Source organism: Bactrocera tryoni, chromosome 1 (assembly GCF_016617805.1).
Source record: "Bactrocera tryoni isolate S06 chromosome 1, CSIRO_BtryS06_freeze2, whole genome shotgun sequence".
Lineage (NCBI taxonomy): Eukaryota > Metazoa > Arthropoda > Insecta > Diptera > Tephritidae > Bactrocera > Bactrocera tryoni.
In genome coordinates this window covers 1,146,200-1,161,109 of record NC_052499.1, presented here as the reverse complement: position 1 = coordinate 1,161,109, position 14,910 = coordinate 1,146,200, and the positions used below count along the sequence as shown (strand labels likewise).

At 35.7% G+C, this 14,910-nt stretch overlaps 4 protein-coding genes across 4 annotated transcripts; 2 read left to right on the top strand and 2 right to left on the bottom strand.

Moving 5' to 3' along the window:
* The first annotated feature begins 1,757 nt into the window (after nt 1-1,757).
* Nucleotides 1,758-2,978, top strand: LOC120769804 (dihydrofolate reductase-like). The gene is made up of 2 exons (XM_040097003.1): nt 1,758-2,412; nt 2,474-2,978. Exons 1-2 carry the CDS (start codon nt 2,333-2,335, stop codon nt 2,955-2,957), a joined length of 564 nt encoding a protein of 187 aa, XP_039952937.1. The 5' UTR covers nt 1,758-2,332; the 3' UTR covers nt 2,958-2,978.
* On the bottom strand, nt 2,959-3,548 carry LOC120769810 (succinate dehydrogenase assembly factor 3, mitochondrial). Its single transcript, XM_040097017.1, has 3 exons — nt 3,402-3,548; nt 3,230-3,339; nt 2,959-3,170 (listed from the first exon to the last, which is right to left on the bottom strand). The coding sequence occupies exons 1-3, from the start codon at nt 3,481-3,483 to the stop codon at nt 2,976-2,978; spliced, it is 387 nt and encodes a 128-aa protein (XP_039952951.1). The 5' UTR covers nt 3,484-3,548; the 3' UTR covers nt 2,959-2,975.
* A 1,034-nt stretch (nt 3,549-4,582) lies between these two features.
* On the top strand, nt 4,583-9,191 carry LOC120769789 (heat shock 70 kDa protein cognate 4). The gene is made up of 2 exons (XM_040096978.1): nt 4,583-4,685; nt 7,152-9,191. Exon 2 carries the CDS (start codon nt 7,152-7,154, stop codon nt 9,111-9,113), a length of 1,962 nt encoding a protein of 653 aa, XP_039952912.1. The 5' UTR covers nt 4,583-4,685; the 3' UTR covers nt 9,114-9,191.
* Nucleotides 9,192-9,754: 563 nt separating this feature from the next.
* LOC120769798 (putative ammonium transporter 2) lies at nt 9,755-14,076 on the bottom strand. The gene is made up of 5 exons (XM_040096989.1): nt 13,448-14,076; nt 12,128-12,413; nt 11,374-11,519; nt 10,812-11,061; nt 9,755-10,747 (listed from the first exon to the last, which is right to left on the bottom strand). The coding sequence occupies exons 1-5, from the start codon at nt 13,605-13,607 to the stop codon at nt 9,820-9,822; spliced, it is 1,770 nt and encodes a 589-aa protein (XP_039952923.1). The 5' UTR covers nt 13,608-14,076; the 3' UTR covers nt 9,755-9,819.
* Between the last annotated feature and the right edge of the window lie 834 nt (nt 14,077-14,910).

Here is a 14,910-nt window from a genome sequence, read left to right as displayed (position 1 = left end):
TTATTAAAAATGCCGATACTTCTTTGCACAACGTTAAAGTATTGCAATTAAACAATTGATTATATAACAAACACGAATGATAAAACAAAATCGTTACAATATCAAAAGATTCTCGCCTGTTAGAGGCTATTTATACATCACAGATTTTTCCACTTGGTGACACGGCACAACAACAAACACACGCAGAAAATTATTTGCAATGGCTGACCATATGTCGGACCAAAACCCATATTTATTTTCGTGCAATGACACGTAAAAATATGATCGCAACCCTGTTAAACCTGTAATTTTACATAAGGATATATTTCTCCGCTAAAATGTTGAAGAAGGTAAGTTTTAAATAGATTTTATAAATTCTATTTAAATTATGAGGATTTGTTACAGTTTTTTTGTTAAGAATGAATGCAGAAGGAGCGCCAATTCACAATAGTCATTATCAATAAATTGACCGAATCAGCCGTTCATACATATATCACTAGATTCTGCAATGAGTGCTCTCTTGGCCTTGTATATTTCGGTATAGGATTTTTGCATTTTGTCTCAGCGTGCAATCTTGCAAGAGCAACAGAATCCCCCTACTGATTGTAAAAGTTGGAAACATGTCACATAATATAGCATTAATAGCGCGACAAGATATTTTTCAGAAAAACTATAATTTCTTGATTTTGTGCTTTACTTCTCAACACGCTGTCAAAATCGAATTTTTCAACGCTGAGCGTTGCCGCCGCCCTTATTTAGGCATGCGCCACATATAATCTAAGGACATGAGGAATTTTGACAGTAAAATGCTCCTTCCGCTTTTATTCAAGTACGCCAGTAATAGCGCCCATACACGAGCACACAAGTGCGTTCGATCGGTATGAATTCGTTTGCCCATACACGACACACAAATCCATTTTGCGTTCGTTCTTCACAGAGTTAACATTTGCGACAGGCAAGCGGAACATTTCTTGGAATTTATTTCTAATGTAGCATTTTTGTCTATTTCATTGTATTTCGTTAATAAGTTATTCCAACTTTTATTTTTCTTACACTATGTATATGTATGAGCGCTTAGGAAAAAAGCGAAAACTTTGAAGCGTGATTTCTCGGTTTTTCATTTTTACGATTATTCTTAATTGGCGGGCAGGATAGAAAAAAAACTAAACGTCGTATTGAATTAAGGCAAAGTTTATTATCATTGACATAAAATTATCTTATATTTAAACTAAAAAAAATATTAAGAAAAGTCAAATTTTAACATATTTTTAAGCAGCATAAAGTAAAATTCTTTTGATCAAAAGCCACTATTTATTCAATTTTTAATAAAATTTTAAATTTTACAATTTTTTTGGAATTTTCTTAGTTTAACTAGAAGATAAATTAATGAAAAATATGAATCTCTTTGAACTTTTTGTTTCCGTCCGAAAAATGTACATGCGAGATGCAACGGGTAATTGCTTCCCAAAGGCAGAAAATCAAAGATTTCGTATCAAAAAAATTTGTGAAAGATGTTCAAATATATAACTATAAAGCCTAGAAATTTCGCTTGAATCAATTATTTCTTTCCCTCCCAAAAAAATCCTCAAAAAAATCGATTTTTTGAAGCCTCGAAAGCAGGCTATCCCCTTAACACTTGCCATTGTCCGCGATCTTCACTGTTCGGCGAAACGAGAGAAATGAGATTTTGTGCGCCGACAACGCCATACACGATAAACATGTTCGCGCACCGATCGTAAAAAATCAAACATTTTCGCGAACATGGATCGGTACGCGAACAAGCCCATACACGATAAACCGCAAGCACACACATACCGATCGAACGCACTTGTGTGCTCGTGTATGGGCGCTTTAATGCCCAGTGGTTAAATCATTACTTAGACTAGGTTCACATGTGACTTTTGCCGCCGACGAGAAGAGATGAGGCCACCCAGGTGCTCCTGGTCGGACAATTCGCTTTGTGTTCTTGTTAGCAGGTACCTATGCATAATGTAATTTTTAATGTACTGAAATGGTGAATAAGGAATTAGCTATCGAAAAAAAGTTTCAAGCATACAAGAATTTTAGAATGCGAGCCAGACAATTTTCTGCATAACTTTTCATATAACTTTTCATATGCAGAAAATTGTCTGGCTCGAGTTGTCGGATTTCTGTAGGACGTGCAAACTCCAACTAAAATCTTTAGTCAGGTTGTTGGGTAATTATCCGGCGACTTAACCGATAGTTGACTAATCAAAGACGATTATTGGCCAAATCTATCAAAAAAAGTCATCTGATCGATATATATTAGTTCTTACTATATGATGACATTAGAACTCGAAATTTGGCGGCTATAGTTAAATTAGGAGTGAAAATGCTAAACTTTAATTTAATCGCTGCTATTAGTGAAAATTTCGGTATTGGTGTGAAAGGTGAACTACCATGGCGTCTAAGGTATTAATGAATATATATACAATATTACAATACCCCTGACTAATATTTTTATATAAAACAGGTCAGAGCTCAAATATTTTTCATCTACTACAAGACGACGTTTAGATCGAAAAAAACAGAATGTTGTTATAATGGGACGAAAAACTTTCTTTGCTATACCTGAAGATAAGCGTCCTCTATCTGATCGGCTAAATGTAGTATTAAGTACAACGCTTAATACCACAGACCTACCAGAAAATGTGTTGCTTTATCCCAACCTGGAATCGGCAATGCAACATTTAGAACAAACTGATTTAAGTCAACAAATAGAAACTGTATGGCTTATTGGGGGTGGTGGAGTGTATAAGGAGGCCATAGTTTCACCACGTTGTAACAAAATATATTTAACAAAGATCCTTCGACAATTTGAGTGTGATACTTTTTTCCCCGAGATTCCAGCTGATTTTCAAGAAGTGAAATTGGATCAAGAAATACCAATGGGAATACAAGAAGAAGGTGGTGTACAATATGAATATAAAATATTGGAGAAACGAAAAAGAAAATAAATAAAATTTATTTTGTGTTTATTTAGCCTGATTTATATCTGTAGGGGTAATTGTATCACCTTCAATGCCCTTAGCAACCAACATTAATTCATACAATTGTATCACTTGGTCGTCTTTAAGCATTTCCACAGTGCTTGTGTCCAATTGGTCTCCTATCGTACCTTTTGCTTTGCCTTTCAGACCTAATTGTGAAGTAATTGTTACGGCATACTTCTGTGAAACGAAATGTCTATATGTATCTTTTAACAACTTAAACAAATGTATGTTATTACCGCCCATTCTGTTATAAATAATTGCGCCTCCATAGGTGAGCAAGTAAGATGACGGCGAAATTCATCGCGAGCATATTTATCACCCAATTCCCGAAGTTCGTCTGGTAGACCTGCATTTACAAAACACTCTGTAGAATAAGTAATATAACTATACGACATAAATAAGTTTTACCTCTGTGTAAACGTAAAATTGTTTTATATAGAATACGCACCTTTTGTGCGTGTGTCAGTTGATTAACAATTATTTTAGACATTTATTAGTAGTTATGTGATAGTAATGTTATGATTTATTTTTATAAAGCTATTTGACTTTGACAAACAGCTGTTTTAAATAAGAAATATCTGAGAATCTTTTTAGGTGACAATGCTTTATTGTCATGTGTTCTCATCGATGATATAATTTATCAATGTGAGCTGCAAGTATTCTTTTTCGATATTTCGTTTAGGAGATCACACTAAACAACTTTCATTTTGTATATATGATAAACACTATAAATATTATATTTAGAACTGAAACGAACAACATAAACCGTTGCTCAAAGGATAGCGATTTAAATTAAAAAGCGAGTTCCACGTTTAGAATATTCAGTTATATGTATATTATTTGCTATTTCAATCGTGTAGTTCTAACAACAGCTGTATACTAAAACATCTATTACAAATTTGTATTTTTCCTTATTTTCCCAAATAATTTGGGTGGGCTTTGGTTCTTTAGCGCGTACCGCAATGAACGATTTGCTTTCAGCGTCTTTATATTATATAATAAAAGTGGCGAATGTTGTGAACATACTCATACAAAAGCTTCGTCGAGCTTTTCTCTCAAATAAATTTCTGACGTAAAGCTTAACTGTTAAATTTTCATTTAATTCTAAGCAAAAATTTCTAAAAATCACGTAATTTATTATTATTAATATTAACAAAAACGGAACGTTTTTCCTTTGCAGGAGCTCCGCTTTGTCTCTTTTCAAATCGAGTTTCCAGTACCTGTAATCAAAGTTGCCGCGTCTGAACACCATCTAGTTGTCCAAAGTGTTTGTAAATGGAAATTCCAGCAAGTGTTGCCTAAAAACTTCGAATTTTCCATTCAGTGAATTTGTATTTTTATATTTAGTTAATAGGTTTGGTTGTATAATTTCTATATAACAATCATCACTTAAATTTCCTTATTGTTAAGCTATATATTCGGAGCACAACAAATTGTCCATTAATCTTATCGCTACCAGCATAATTCTAATGGTTTCCCTTTCCAGGAAAACGCAACACTGTTCAGAACGTGCTAGAATATTTGTCATCGATAATTTATAAATGTGTTGGAAGTAGCGTGCTGCCGCCATTCCTTGAAAAAGTGTGTGTCTAGTCGGACGCGTATAACACGAGAAGAAATTGTAGTTGGAAGTGAAGTAACAAATTGCGATTAAATAATTTCAGTGCATTTTTAATAAAAAATACAATAAAGGTAAGAGTTTAATTTAGCATAATTACTTCTCATTTGAATAATAATACTAAAATGGAGAGAATATATGATTTTGCATATTGCAAAGTACTTTAATTTTGTGTGTAATACACGTGGTTATTGGGTTACTCCGATTGAATTGAAATTTAGGGGTCCAGATTCACATGATACCAAGTGAATACGTAGTTGGAATAGTGTGAAGTAAATCATTTTATTATTTTTAAATTAAGGTAAGGTTTTTACTTCTAATATTATTTGTGTTATGTTCAATTTAATCTTCAAATATATATAATATATATATTTCGACATTGGGTGTGAACTTTGGAGTGTGGCTATCGATTGCTTTTATTAGGGTTTGAAAAAGAAAAAGTTGCTCACGGGAGGCAACGATGTTCTAAATACATATATTTATACTTGTATTTTTCATATATACATTATTATTTTTCGTGTGGTTTGCGATTTTATGGCTTCATATCGAAAATAGCGCACGTTCAAAGCAACCTCTTCTACTGGAAATTTCCGTAACGATTTTTGTAGAGGTGACGTCCATGTTAGCACACGATACTTCTATCTATACAAGTATTAGTTAAAGGTGACTCATAGTAATTCTTTGAACAAACTTCTGAATGATGCGATGTAAAAAACATCTGCTCTGTATGCTTGTTATTGTCACATCCTCTTGTTTAGACTGACAAAGGAAAAAGTTGCAACCTATACTGAACCTTCTAATTATAAATAAAATTTAAATTGTTTATACTTGTTTTAATTAGTTTCCCTTTATATAAATGTATATATGAAAATGCAGAACGTGTTTTATATATGTACATATATTTAATTTAAGCATATCAAATAATTAGAGGTTTTGCTCTTCTGCGGTCGAATGTTAAATTTTTTTTTAGTTTAGATATATGGGCACATGTAGGTCTTAAATATAGAATTAAAATATACACGTTTTAGGCATAAACATATCTGCCATTCCTTGTGGCGGTGTCTTTTAACATACATACCTATGCATATTATTATTGGGTATGGTTTATTTTTAATACTTAGAAATTGATACGCCATTTTTGTTTCCGAAAAATACATCTAACTAACCCTAGAAGTTTCTTAACACCAGGTGTGACAATGCTTATACATACTTATATGGCGTTGCCTCTACTTAGTCTTTGAATTTTTTATTTTCATTAGTTATGTGAGTCTTACCGTAAGATTCTGTACTGTGATACAGCCTCAAGTCTCTAAATTTGAGATTTTAAGTTAGAGACAATTTTTGAGACTTAGCCGGTTTTGCTATTCTGTAAGTGACAGTCACAAAATCTATTACATTTCATTATTTAGAGATGTTTTTACACTTGAATGAAAATAAATATGTCCGTAATAAATATTAAATTTTCTATAACATAGTCAAAACACAATTACACCGGTCAACAAAAAAAAATATTTTTTTGGGGTTTCTGTTTTAATGCTTGAATTCTGATTTTAGACACTTAAATATTAATCTTTAGTTCTTTAAGTTTGCTTTGGGCTGATCTACATTGATAAGTATATTTGGGGTTTAATACGAGAGAGCTCATATGAGCGTAAAAGAAATACAAAAAATATTCACTTCTAGGCAGTAATTTCTTGTTATTTTACATTTATATATTATTGTTTATCACACATCTTGAAAAAAAAACAGACTCTTGTTTCTAAAAAAAAGTTTTCTAATTATAATCTATAGTAAAATTGTAAAAAAAATATAAAAATCATCGAAAAATTGCTCTAATTTCTAAGAAAGCAAACTTTAACCGGAAAAAAATTCACATGTAGATGTCAGACCTAAAAATCGTGTTGACCGGTGTTATCAATTAAAATGTTGACTTTGTTTCATAATATTTACGAAATTTATGTAAAATTTATTTATTTTTAACCTTTTCGTGTTTGAGTTGCTTACAAAATATAAAAAACGACAATCGATTAATATCTATGATGATCTCTATTCAGTATATTCAAAATGGCAGACAAGAGTTCTTTTTAGTTTTGTTACCTGCTAACTATCAGGTCTCAAATTTGAGGCAATATTTTGAGACTAACGCTAGAGACTGTTTAGTGAATAGTATCTAGTCACAAATTGAGACTTTACCTCAAAATGTCTCAAATAGAGACTAAAGACTGGTATGGTAAAAAAAAAAATGGTTTTAATATTTTTTTTTAAATATAGGTATGAAATTTTTTGGTTTATAAATGACATGTCTTGAAATTTTTAATTTATAAGGTTCCAAAATTAATTATTCCGTGTTTTCATAGCTTTGTAATAAACTACTAACTATTAATGGGATGTTATTGGAATAATTGGATGACATTAAATATTCCCAACAATCAAATATGTTCACTTTTAAAATAAATTTTAAGTATATTATGTGTTAATAAGAGATGAAGTGCGTTTGTATATATGTAGAACTGATGATATTTTTACCTTTTTCATTTTAGATGTCTAAAGCTCCCGCTGTTGGTATTGATTTGGGTACTACCTACTCCTGCGTGGGTGTATTCCAACATGGCAAGGTTGAAATTATTGCCAATGACCAGGGTAATCGCACCACTCCATCATATGTTGCCTTCACCGAGACAGAGCGTCTGATTGGTGATGCTGCCAAGAATCAGGTTGCCATGAACCCCACAAACACCATTTTCGATGCCAAACGTTTGATCGGTCGTAAATTCGATGATGCTAACGTGCAATCAGATATGAAACATTGGCCTTTCGAAGTGGTCAATGTTGACGGCAAACCAAAGATCAGTGTCTCCTACAAGGATGAGAAAAAGACTTTCTTCCCTGAAGAAATCTCATCTATGGTGTTGACTAAGATGAAGGAAACCGCTGAGGCTTATTTGGGCAAGACAGTTACCAATGCTGTTATCACCGTGCCTGCTTACTTCAACGATTCTCAACGTCAAGCCACCAAAGATGCCGGTACCATTGCTGGTTTGAACGTTTTGCGTATTATTAACGAGCCAACTGCAGCTGCTATTGCCTACGGTTTGGACAAAAAGGCTGTTGGTGAACGCAATGTGTTGATTTTCGATTTGGGTGGTGGTACTTTCGATGTGTCCATTCTCTCAATCGATGATGGTATCTTTGAAGTTAAGTCAACTGCTGGTGACACACACTTGGGTGGTGAAGATTTCGATAATCGTCTCGTCACCCATTTCGTTCAGGAGTTCAAGCGCAAGCATAAGAAGGATCTTACCACCAATAAGCGAGCTCTACGCCGTCTACGTACCGCATGCGAACGTGCAAAGCGAACATTATCTTCTTCTACTCAGGCCAGCATTGAAATTGACTCGTTGTTCGAAGGTGTCGATTTCTATACCTCCATCACTCGTGCCCGTTTCGAGGAATTAAACGCCGACTTGTTCCGTAGCACCATGGACCCCGTAGAGAAAGCTTTGCGTGACGCCAAATTGGACAAGTCTGCTATTCACGATATTGTATTGGTTGGTGGTTCGACCCGTATTCCCAAAGTGCAGCGTTTGTTGCAAGATTTGTTCAACGGCAAAGAGTTGAACAAGTCGATCAACCCCGATGAGGCTGTTGCTTACGGTGCTGCGGTACAAGCTGCCATCTTGCATGGTGACAAGTCACAAGAAGTGCAAGATCTGTTGCTTCTCGATGTTACTCCCCTATCGTTGGGTATTGAAACAGCTGGCGGGGTGATGAGCGTGTTGATCAAGCGTAACACAACCATTCCAACAAAACAGACTCAAACATTCACCACTTACTCTGACAACCAACCTGGTGTGTTGATTCAAGTTTATGAAGGTGAACGTGCCATGACAAAGGACAACAATTTGCTGGGCAAATTTGAGCTTTCTGGAATTCCACCAGCACCACGCGGTGTCCCACAAATTGAAGTGACCTTTGATATTGATGCCAACGGTATCTTGAACGTAACTGCTCTGGAACGTTCCACTAACAAGGAAAACAAGATTACAATCACAAACGACAAGGGTCGTTTGTCGAAGGAGGACATTGAGCGTATGGTGAACGAAGCTGAGAAATACCGTTCCGAAGATGAGAAGCAAAAGGAAACAATTGCTGCCAAGAACTCGTTGGAATCTTACTGCTTCAACATGAAGGCCACTTTAGATGAAGAGAACATGAAAACCAAGATCTCCGAATCGGATCGCACTACCATTTTGGATAAGTGCAACGAAACCATCAAGTGGTTGGATGCCAACCAGCTGGCTGAGAAAGAGGAATATGAACACCGCCAAAAGGAATTGGAATCTGTATGCAATCCGATCATCACCAAGTTATACCAGGGAGCCGGTGGTGCTCCTGGAGGAATGCCCGGTGGTATGCCTGGTGGCTTCCCAGGAGCTGGTGGTGCTCCTGGTGCTGGTGGCGCTGGTGCAGGCGCTGGACCAACCATCGAGGAAGTTGACTAAACAATTAGTCGAAACAATATTATGCAAACACAAAAATATATGAGCAACAATTCTAAATAAAGCGAATGTTTCAATATATATGCAAAGATTGTATTATTTATCCGCAAAAATATTGTATTTTAATCATAAATGTTTTCCAAAAGGTTTCGTAATTGGTTGGGTACTCTGTTTTTTAAGCTACACAAATGCTGTGCAGTCTTAGAGCTCCCGTTCTTACTGCAGTCAGTAACCGGAAGGGTCCGCTCACTAACCACCTCTGTATGTAACACAAACTTGCTGCGTCGCACAACAACACGTCACAGTGGAGTCATTAACAACTACACCGACTTCCTCTCAGTAAATGGCGTTCTTGAAGTCAAACCTTCACTCATTGCAGACGACGAGCTCGCATTGCTGCGAGAATCCAGAGTGACCTTTGTGCTGCTCTTTGGATACTGTAGCAAGTTAAACTCCTACTTATCCAGGATAGATCCCGACACACCAAATATACTTACTTATGTCCAACATGCAACGAGTCCCCGCATGACTCTTACCACCTCTTTGTATGTGCAGCTAACCCAACACATCTAACACCTCATTTCCAATGGTTCGACCCCGTCAAAACAGCACGTTCCCCGGGCCTACCATTGGAAAAACAATAATCATTTTATAAATATCTTCTTTATTGCACGAAATTCCTTAAATACTGTTAGGTTGTGTACTTTTTTCAATCGATCCATGCAAAATTGATATCCTTGTCAATTTGTTTCGTTGAAATCACTGGTAATTCTTTAATGTTCGGATTGTAAAACCCGGGAGTAATTTGAGTATGCACATTACGATCCGGGTCTTTCTTGATATGTACTGTTTTTAATTTGTGACTAAAAGTATTGGCAACCGCTTGCGCCTTAGGATCGGGCGATGTATGAATCTTTTTGAGTATATTGTGCTCCTCTGTGGCGAATTGCTCTTGCACATGCTTGGGTAAATGTGGTCCCATTTGTTCAAGATATCGCTGCCATTCTAGTAATTTATCTTCGGCAGCGCGTAGCTGTTCAATGCTCTTCTCATGACCTGGATTTAGGCCAATTGGCTGAATTCCTGCGACTTCTGTGAGATTCACCTTAATCGGTGCTAGTGCGGAAATGGCACGGGACAAACCGATTTGTGAGTGACGAATCCGGTGTTCCATTAAATCAGCACCGAGCAACTCTTCATTTGGATCCATGCGTAAGGGTATAAATTTGTTGATAATATAAAGTAGTAGAAACGTTGAGCATATGCCCCAGCAGGCAAGGCATAATGCCGACAAAGTTTGTATGCCAACCAAGTACCAACCGCCACCTTTAAACAGTCCTGAACGTCCCTTTGTTGTCTCTAACGGTACAGGATTGTCAGCGAAAAGTCCAACCGCTATAACACCCCAAATGCCGCAAACTCCGTGAACAGAGCTTGCACCTACTGGGTCGTCGACTCCTAACCGGTCGAACAACGGCATTGCAACAACACATAGTAAGGCACCCAACATCCCAATGACTAGTGCCTCCCAAGCACGATATAGAAAACACCCAGCCGTAATTGAGACCAGTGACCCGAGTACACCGTTAATAAGATCGATAATGTCCATACGGCCATCATGACGCCAAAGCGAGTACCTGTGGTAAAATGATCATTTTTGAAAAATGAATTAATCACAAAATACCACAATTCACAACTTACGCGCAACTTATGATACCACCACCAAATGAACCCATCATAGTCATGACAGCAGCACGTGCAGCATATTGCCATTTGGCACCACTTACACCGTATGTACTGCCGGAATTAAAAGCTAACCATCCCCACCAGAGCACAAATAGACCCATGCATGCGTTCACAGGATTACCAAGTGGCAGAGGATCGTAACCGTCTGCGTAGCGACCCAAACGTGGACCCAACATAGCAGCAGATGCAAATGCGGCTGCACCTCCTAATAGAAGAAGAAATTCTGTCAGTATAGGTGATTTCACTAAACATCCTCCAGCATTCAATTGAAAAAAAAGTTGGATTGAAAACTACTCAATATGTAATATAACAAGACACTGGACACTGTCAGCCGAGAGGCTACCATTATAATACATAAAAAAAAACGTTTATATTCTCCAGAATTGGAGCTCATGATCCCCCATATGGTAGTCTCGGTTAGGTCCACTACCATTTAGATGCTTCAATAACAATGTAAACAATATAATATAAAAGGCGTAAAATTGCTAGTGAGTGTACAGGGGTTAATCATACTTACCAATTAAATGTACGGGTCCACTTCCCGCTATATCAACAGCTCCAAGATTATTGAGGAAGCCATGTTCGCCCCACACCCAACCGGCGGGTATACAGTAGACAGCAGTATTTAACAACGAAAATATACAGTACGCTTTGAAATTGCATCTAAAAATGAGGTTAAGTTGAATAAAAGCGCATACACATATTTTTAGGCAAGTTGGGAGTGAAGCACATCCAAACAAATATTTTGTATGAACACACGGTATACTTTATAAGTACATGATTGGAATTCAAAAGGGGCTTGTACAGGAAATATCCATCCTCATTCTATCATATATGCTGCGAGGATGTGTTTGCTTCAAATTACACTATACTCAAGGAAACGTCACCATTCATTAAGATTTCATTAAGATTCTCCCTTCTACAGGTTTGTCCGATAAAGGTAATTTGGTATATGAGAGATTGATAATACATAGACCAATTTCAATCATTTTAAAAATAAAAACCTTACCGATATTTTGCACCTCACCAGAGCACGGAAATAATTATAATGGGCATAGTAGGGATCGATATATTCGTTATTAAGTCAACCGGTAGAGCATAATCTTTATATTCTATAACTGAGCCTAAAGGAAGATATGGTCCGATTTTTGTTTTGCTTTTGTGAATATAACAAACCAATAATTAATAATTCTATAAGGAAACTTACATATTTACATATCTACTATGTGCTATACGAAACGTACAAATTAATTTTGATTATTTCAAGGTACCTTTCTGCCATGGCGCCACTTACAATCGTTGTTGCTGTCGTAGCAAAGGACAACTGAAATAAAAATGCAGCAAAAATTTGCCCCATTAAGGGATCACCCACAGGTGGATCGAGTAGAAAATCTCCAACTGCTATGAATGGATTCGAAAGGGGTCCACGTCCGTAACTCATGCCATAACCGAAGAGCCAGTAGGTAAAGCCGCCAAGTACAATATCAATGACGTTCTTCATCATGATGTTGACCTCATTTTTAATTGATACACAACCCGACTCAAGCATGCCAAACCCTATGAGAGATAGGAAACAATTTTAAAAAGTATATAATCCTAGTAGATTCGGCCACGCGTTGCTGTGACTATAGCATACATTAAATACAGTGGAAATATAAATTACGAAGAAAGTCGAAAACGTTATTATAATAAATTTTTTTTTAATTTCGAAGACGTGCCTATGCTAACAAATAGATTTCATATTTATGAATTGCTTTGACTGGTAATATAATTGAGATATAAACTATACTATAGATTAAGATATATACCTGTAACCTTTCAGATTTTACGAATATATTCTTGAATTGTATTGGGCCTTATTCGATTCATAAGTTCTTTGTTCGTTATATTTGATTATTTTGCTCTCTAGTAAATAATATGCAGGAGGAATTAAAAATAAGGTTTTTAAGTTGAATTCACTTTAACAGAGTTTGTGCATGTCCTTTTAGAAATGTAACATCCGACTCATCCAAAGTTATAAGAGTCAAACTTGCCATAACTTGCTGGATTTCAGCAGAACTTCCGAAAAATATTTGAGTGTTTTTGGGATGACTAACAGGAAGCTCCCTCGAACTGGGAGCATCAGAAGAATAAATTGGTGAAATTATTAAATGGGAACCGTCGACTTGTTTAGTTCTTTCGGTAATTCCGCCCCGTAAAATAACGTATAAAATAGTGTCATTTATGTAAATGGTTTCTATAATTGTATAACTGTAATTATTATACAAGTTATCAGATCGGAAGTATTGTGTTAAAATATTGGTTGCTTTTTTATTGCCATTATTTTTTTCCAACCAAAGCAGTTTGCCGCAATTCTAGATATTCTAGAATACTTCGGAGATCTATATAATATATGTAAGTATTTTAAACATATTAACATTTTCAGTTATTTGTTTTCATTAGTTTAACTTTTTTACGGCTCATTTTTTCAGTAAATTGAATCTTAAAGTTTTAAGATTTCTAGTTAGATGATCAAAGAAAAAAGTTTTGTCGAGATCTGGAAAATTGCTTCGAAGAACACACTTTTGTTTGAATTTTAGCTTCAAACTTACCAGTTTGCATTGTGAAAATGATGAACGACGAAGTCAACACCCAATTGGTATCCTCCACGCTAAGGTCGTACAATCCTGGTATGACATAACTACTGTTGCGTATAATGCCCTTTAACGCAGTGGCTTGGGATGCCGAGACATTTGTCACTTTTGAAGTCATTGTTCTTATGGGCTTAGGTCAATTTTCATGCTTGAATGCAAAAGGATACTTCTCAGGTTATTCTGGGAATGTCGAAACTCCGCCAATTGAGAATAACGCATGTGTTTTAAGCACTTTACTGACTGTGACTGACAGGTGTTTCGCAACTTGTCTGGCTGCCGTACACTTTAAGTCGCTTCGTGTTCGTGGCTCCTTGTAAATAATGGCGAGCAAATCGTTTTTTTTTTTAACTTTACTAACAATAACAACCATTACTAGTTACACCTATGCGGACAACAACAATTATGCATTCACATTTGAATTAACTGCACCAAATTATCGTGGTTGTGCTTATTCGAAAACACAAACCTTTGCACATACATATGGATGTGTGTTGCGTGTTTCGGCCTGTGCGCTACACCCGGGGTTACGGCTGAGGTATCAACAGTGTTTGGTCCGCAGTAAGTATCGGAAAACGTACTCATGCATTTCTGACGTGAATAAGTATCTGCAAATGTACATTTATCCTTAAAACTACCACAAATATCAATAATAAATATCTGAAAAATCTCCATTCCTACTAAGCGACATCATTTAATTTTATAACCGTCTTGAATAATATAATTATATGTATCAAACTATATATATTAACCGGTACATACATATGTATGTATATAAAATTTTTTTTCATATACATACATACATATAAGTTTAGCTTAGCTCAGTTTAGCGTACTCAATTTAACATAAAAACCCTCCCAATTAAATTTGAAATGTCAACAAGTTTGCATGCTAACGCCGTTATCGATAAAACCGTAGGCTTATAAAAGTAAGTTAATCTGAAAAGCACGTTATTATTTAAATAAAAAAAAAATATTATTTGTTGTTAAATCTGAATTAGTCCTTATTACAGACAATTTTACGGGATTTTTAACCAACGATTCAGTGTAATATATTTATTTTTATTGTAGAATTTTGCTGTCCAATTTCAGCCCACTTCCACTTTGAAGGTATTCTTATTCATTCACCAACATCCGACTTGAGTACATTAAAATTAACCTACGAATATTTGCATGTATAAATAATTGAATCGGTAAGGGTGTACTTGAAAACCTTTACCGCGTAGATAATATAATATTTATCTATTTTGAAGGAACGATTAAATTAAATTACCCAAAGATTAACTTCGTTCCGTTTGCCCCTAATCGTTCTGGTTTGGCGACTCGACCACGCGTGACGCCAAATTGTTGTTGCATACAGCGAATCGAATTTAACAAATCATTAACGGTTGTATACATGCTGCTGTTCATGCAATTCTATGAATG

Excerpts from the sequence above, each read along its gene's own strand:
- LOC120769798 (XM_040096989.1), bottom strand. The coding sequence starts at position 13,607 with ATGACTTCAAAAGTGACAAATGTCTCGGCATCCCAAGCCACTGCGTTA. Across the intron at positions 11,520-12,127 it reads AGTGGCGCCATGGCAGAAAG|ATGCAATTTCAAAGCGTACT; the intron begins GTACCTTGAAAT and ends CCTCATTTTTAG. Across the intron at positions 10,748-10,811 it reads GGTGGTATCATAAGTTGCGC|GTACTCGCTTTGGCGTCATG; the intron begins GTAAGTTGTGAA and ends ATTTTACCACAG.
- LOC120769804 (XM_040097003.1), top strand. The coding sequence starts at position 2,333 with ATGCTAAACTTTAATTTAATCGCTGCTATTAGTGAAAATTTCGGTATT. Across the intron at positions 2,413-2,473 it reads GAACTACCATGGCGTCTAAG|GTCAGAGCTCAAATATTTTT; the intron begins GTATTAATGAAT and ends TATATAAAACAG.
- LOC120769789 (XM_040096978.1), top strand. The coding sequence starts at position 7,152 with ATGTCTAAAGCTCCCGCTGTTGGTATTGATTTGGGTACTACCTACTCC.
- LOC120769810 (XM_040097017.1), bottom strand. The coding sequence starts at position 3,483 with ATGTCTAAAATAATTGTTAATCAACTGACACACGCACAAAAGGTGCGT. Across the intron at positions 3,340-3,401 it reads AATTTTACGTTTACACAGAG|GTCTACCAGACGAACTTCGG; the intron begins GTAAAACTTATT and ends TTGTAAATGCAG. Across the intron at positions 3,171-3,229 it reads TATTTATAACAGAATGGGCG|AAGTATGCCGTAACAATTAC; the intron begins GTAATAACATAC and ends TTCGTTTCACAG.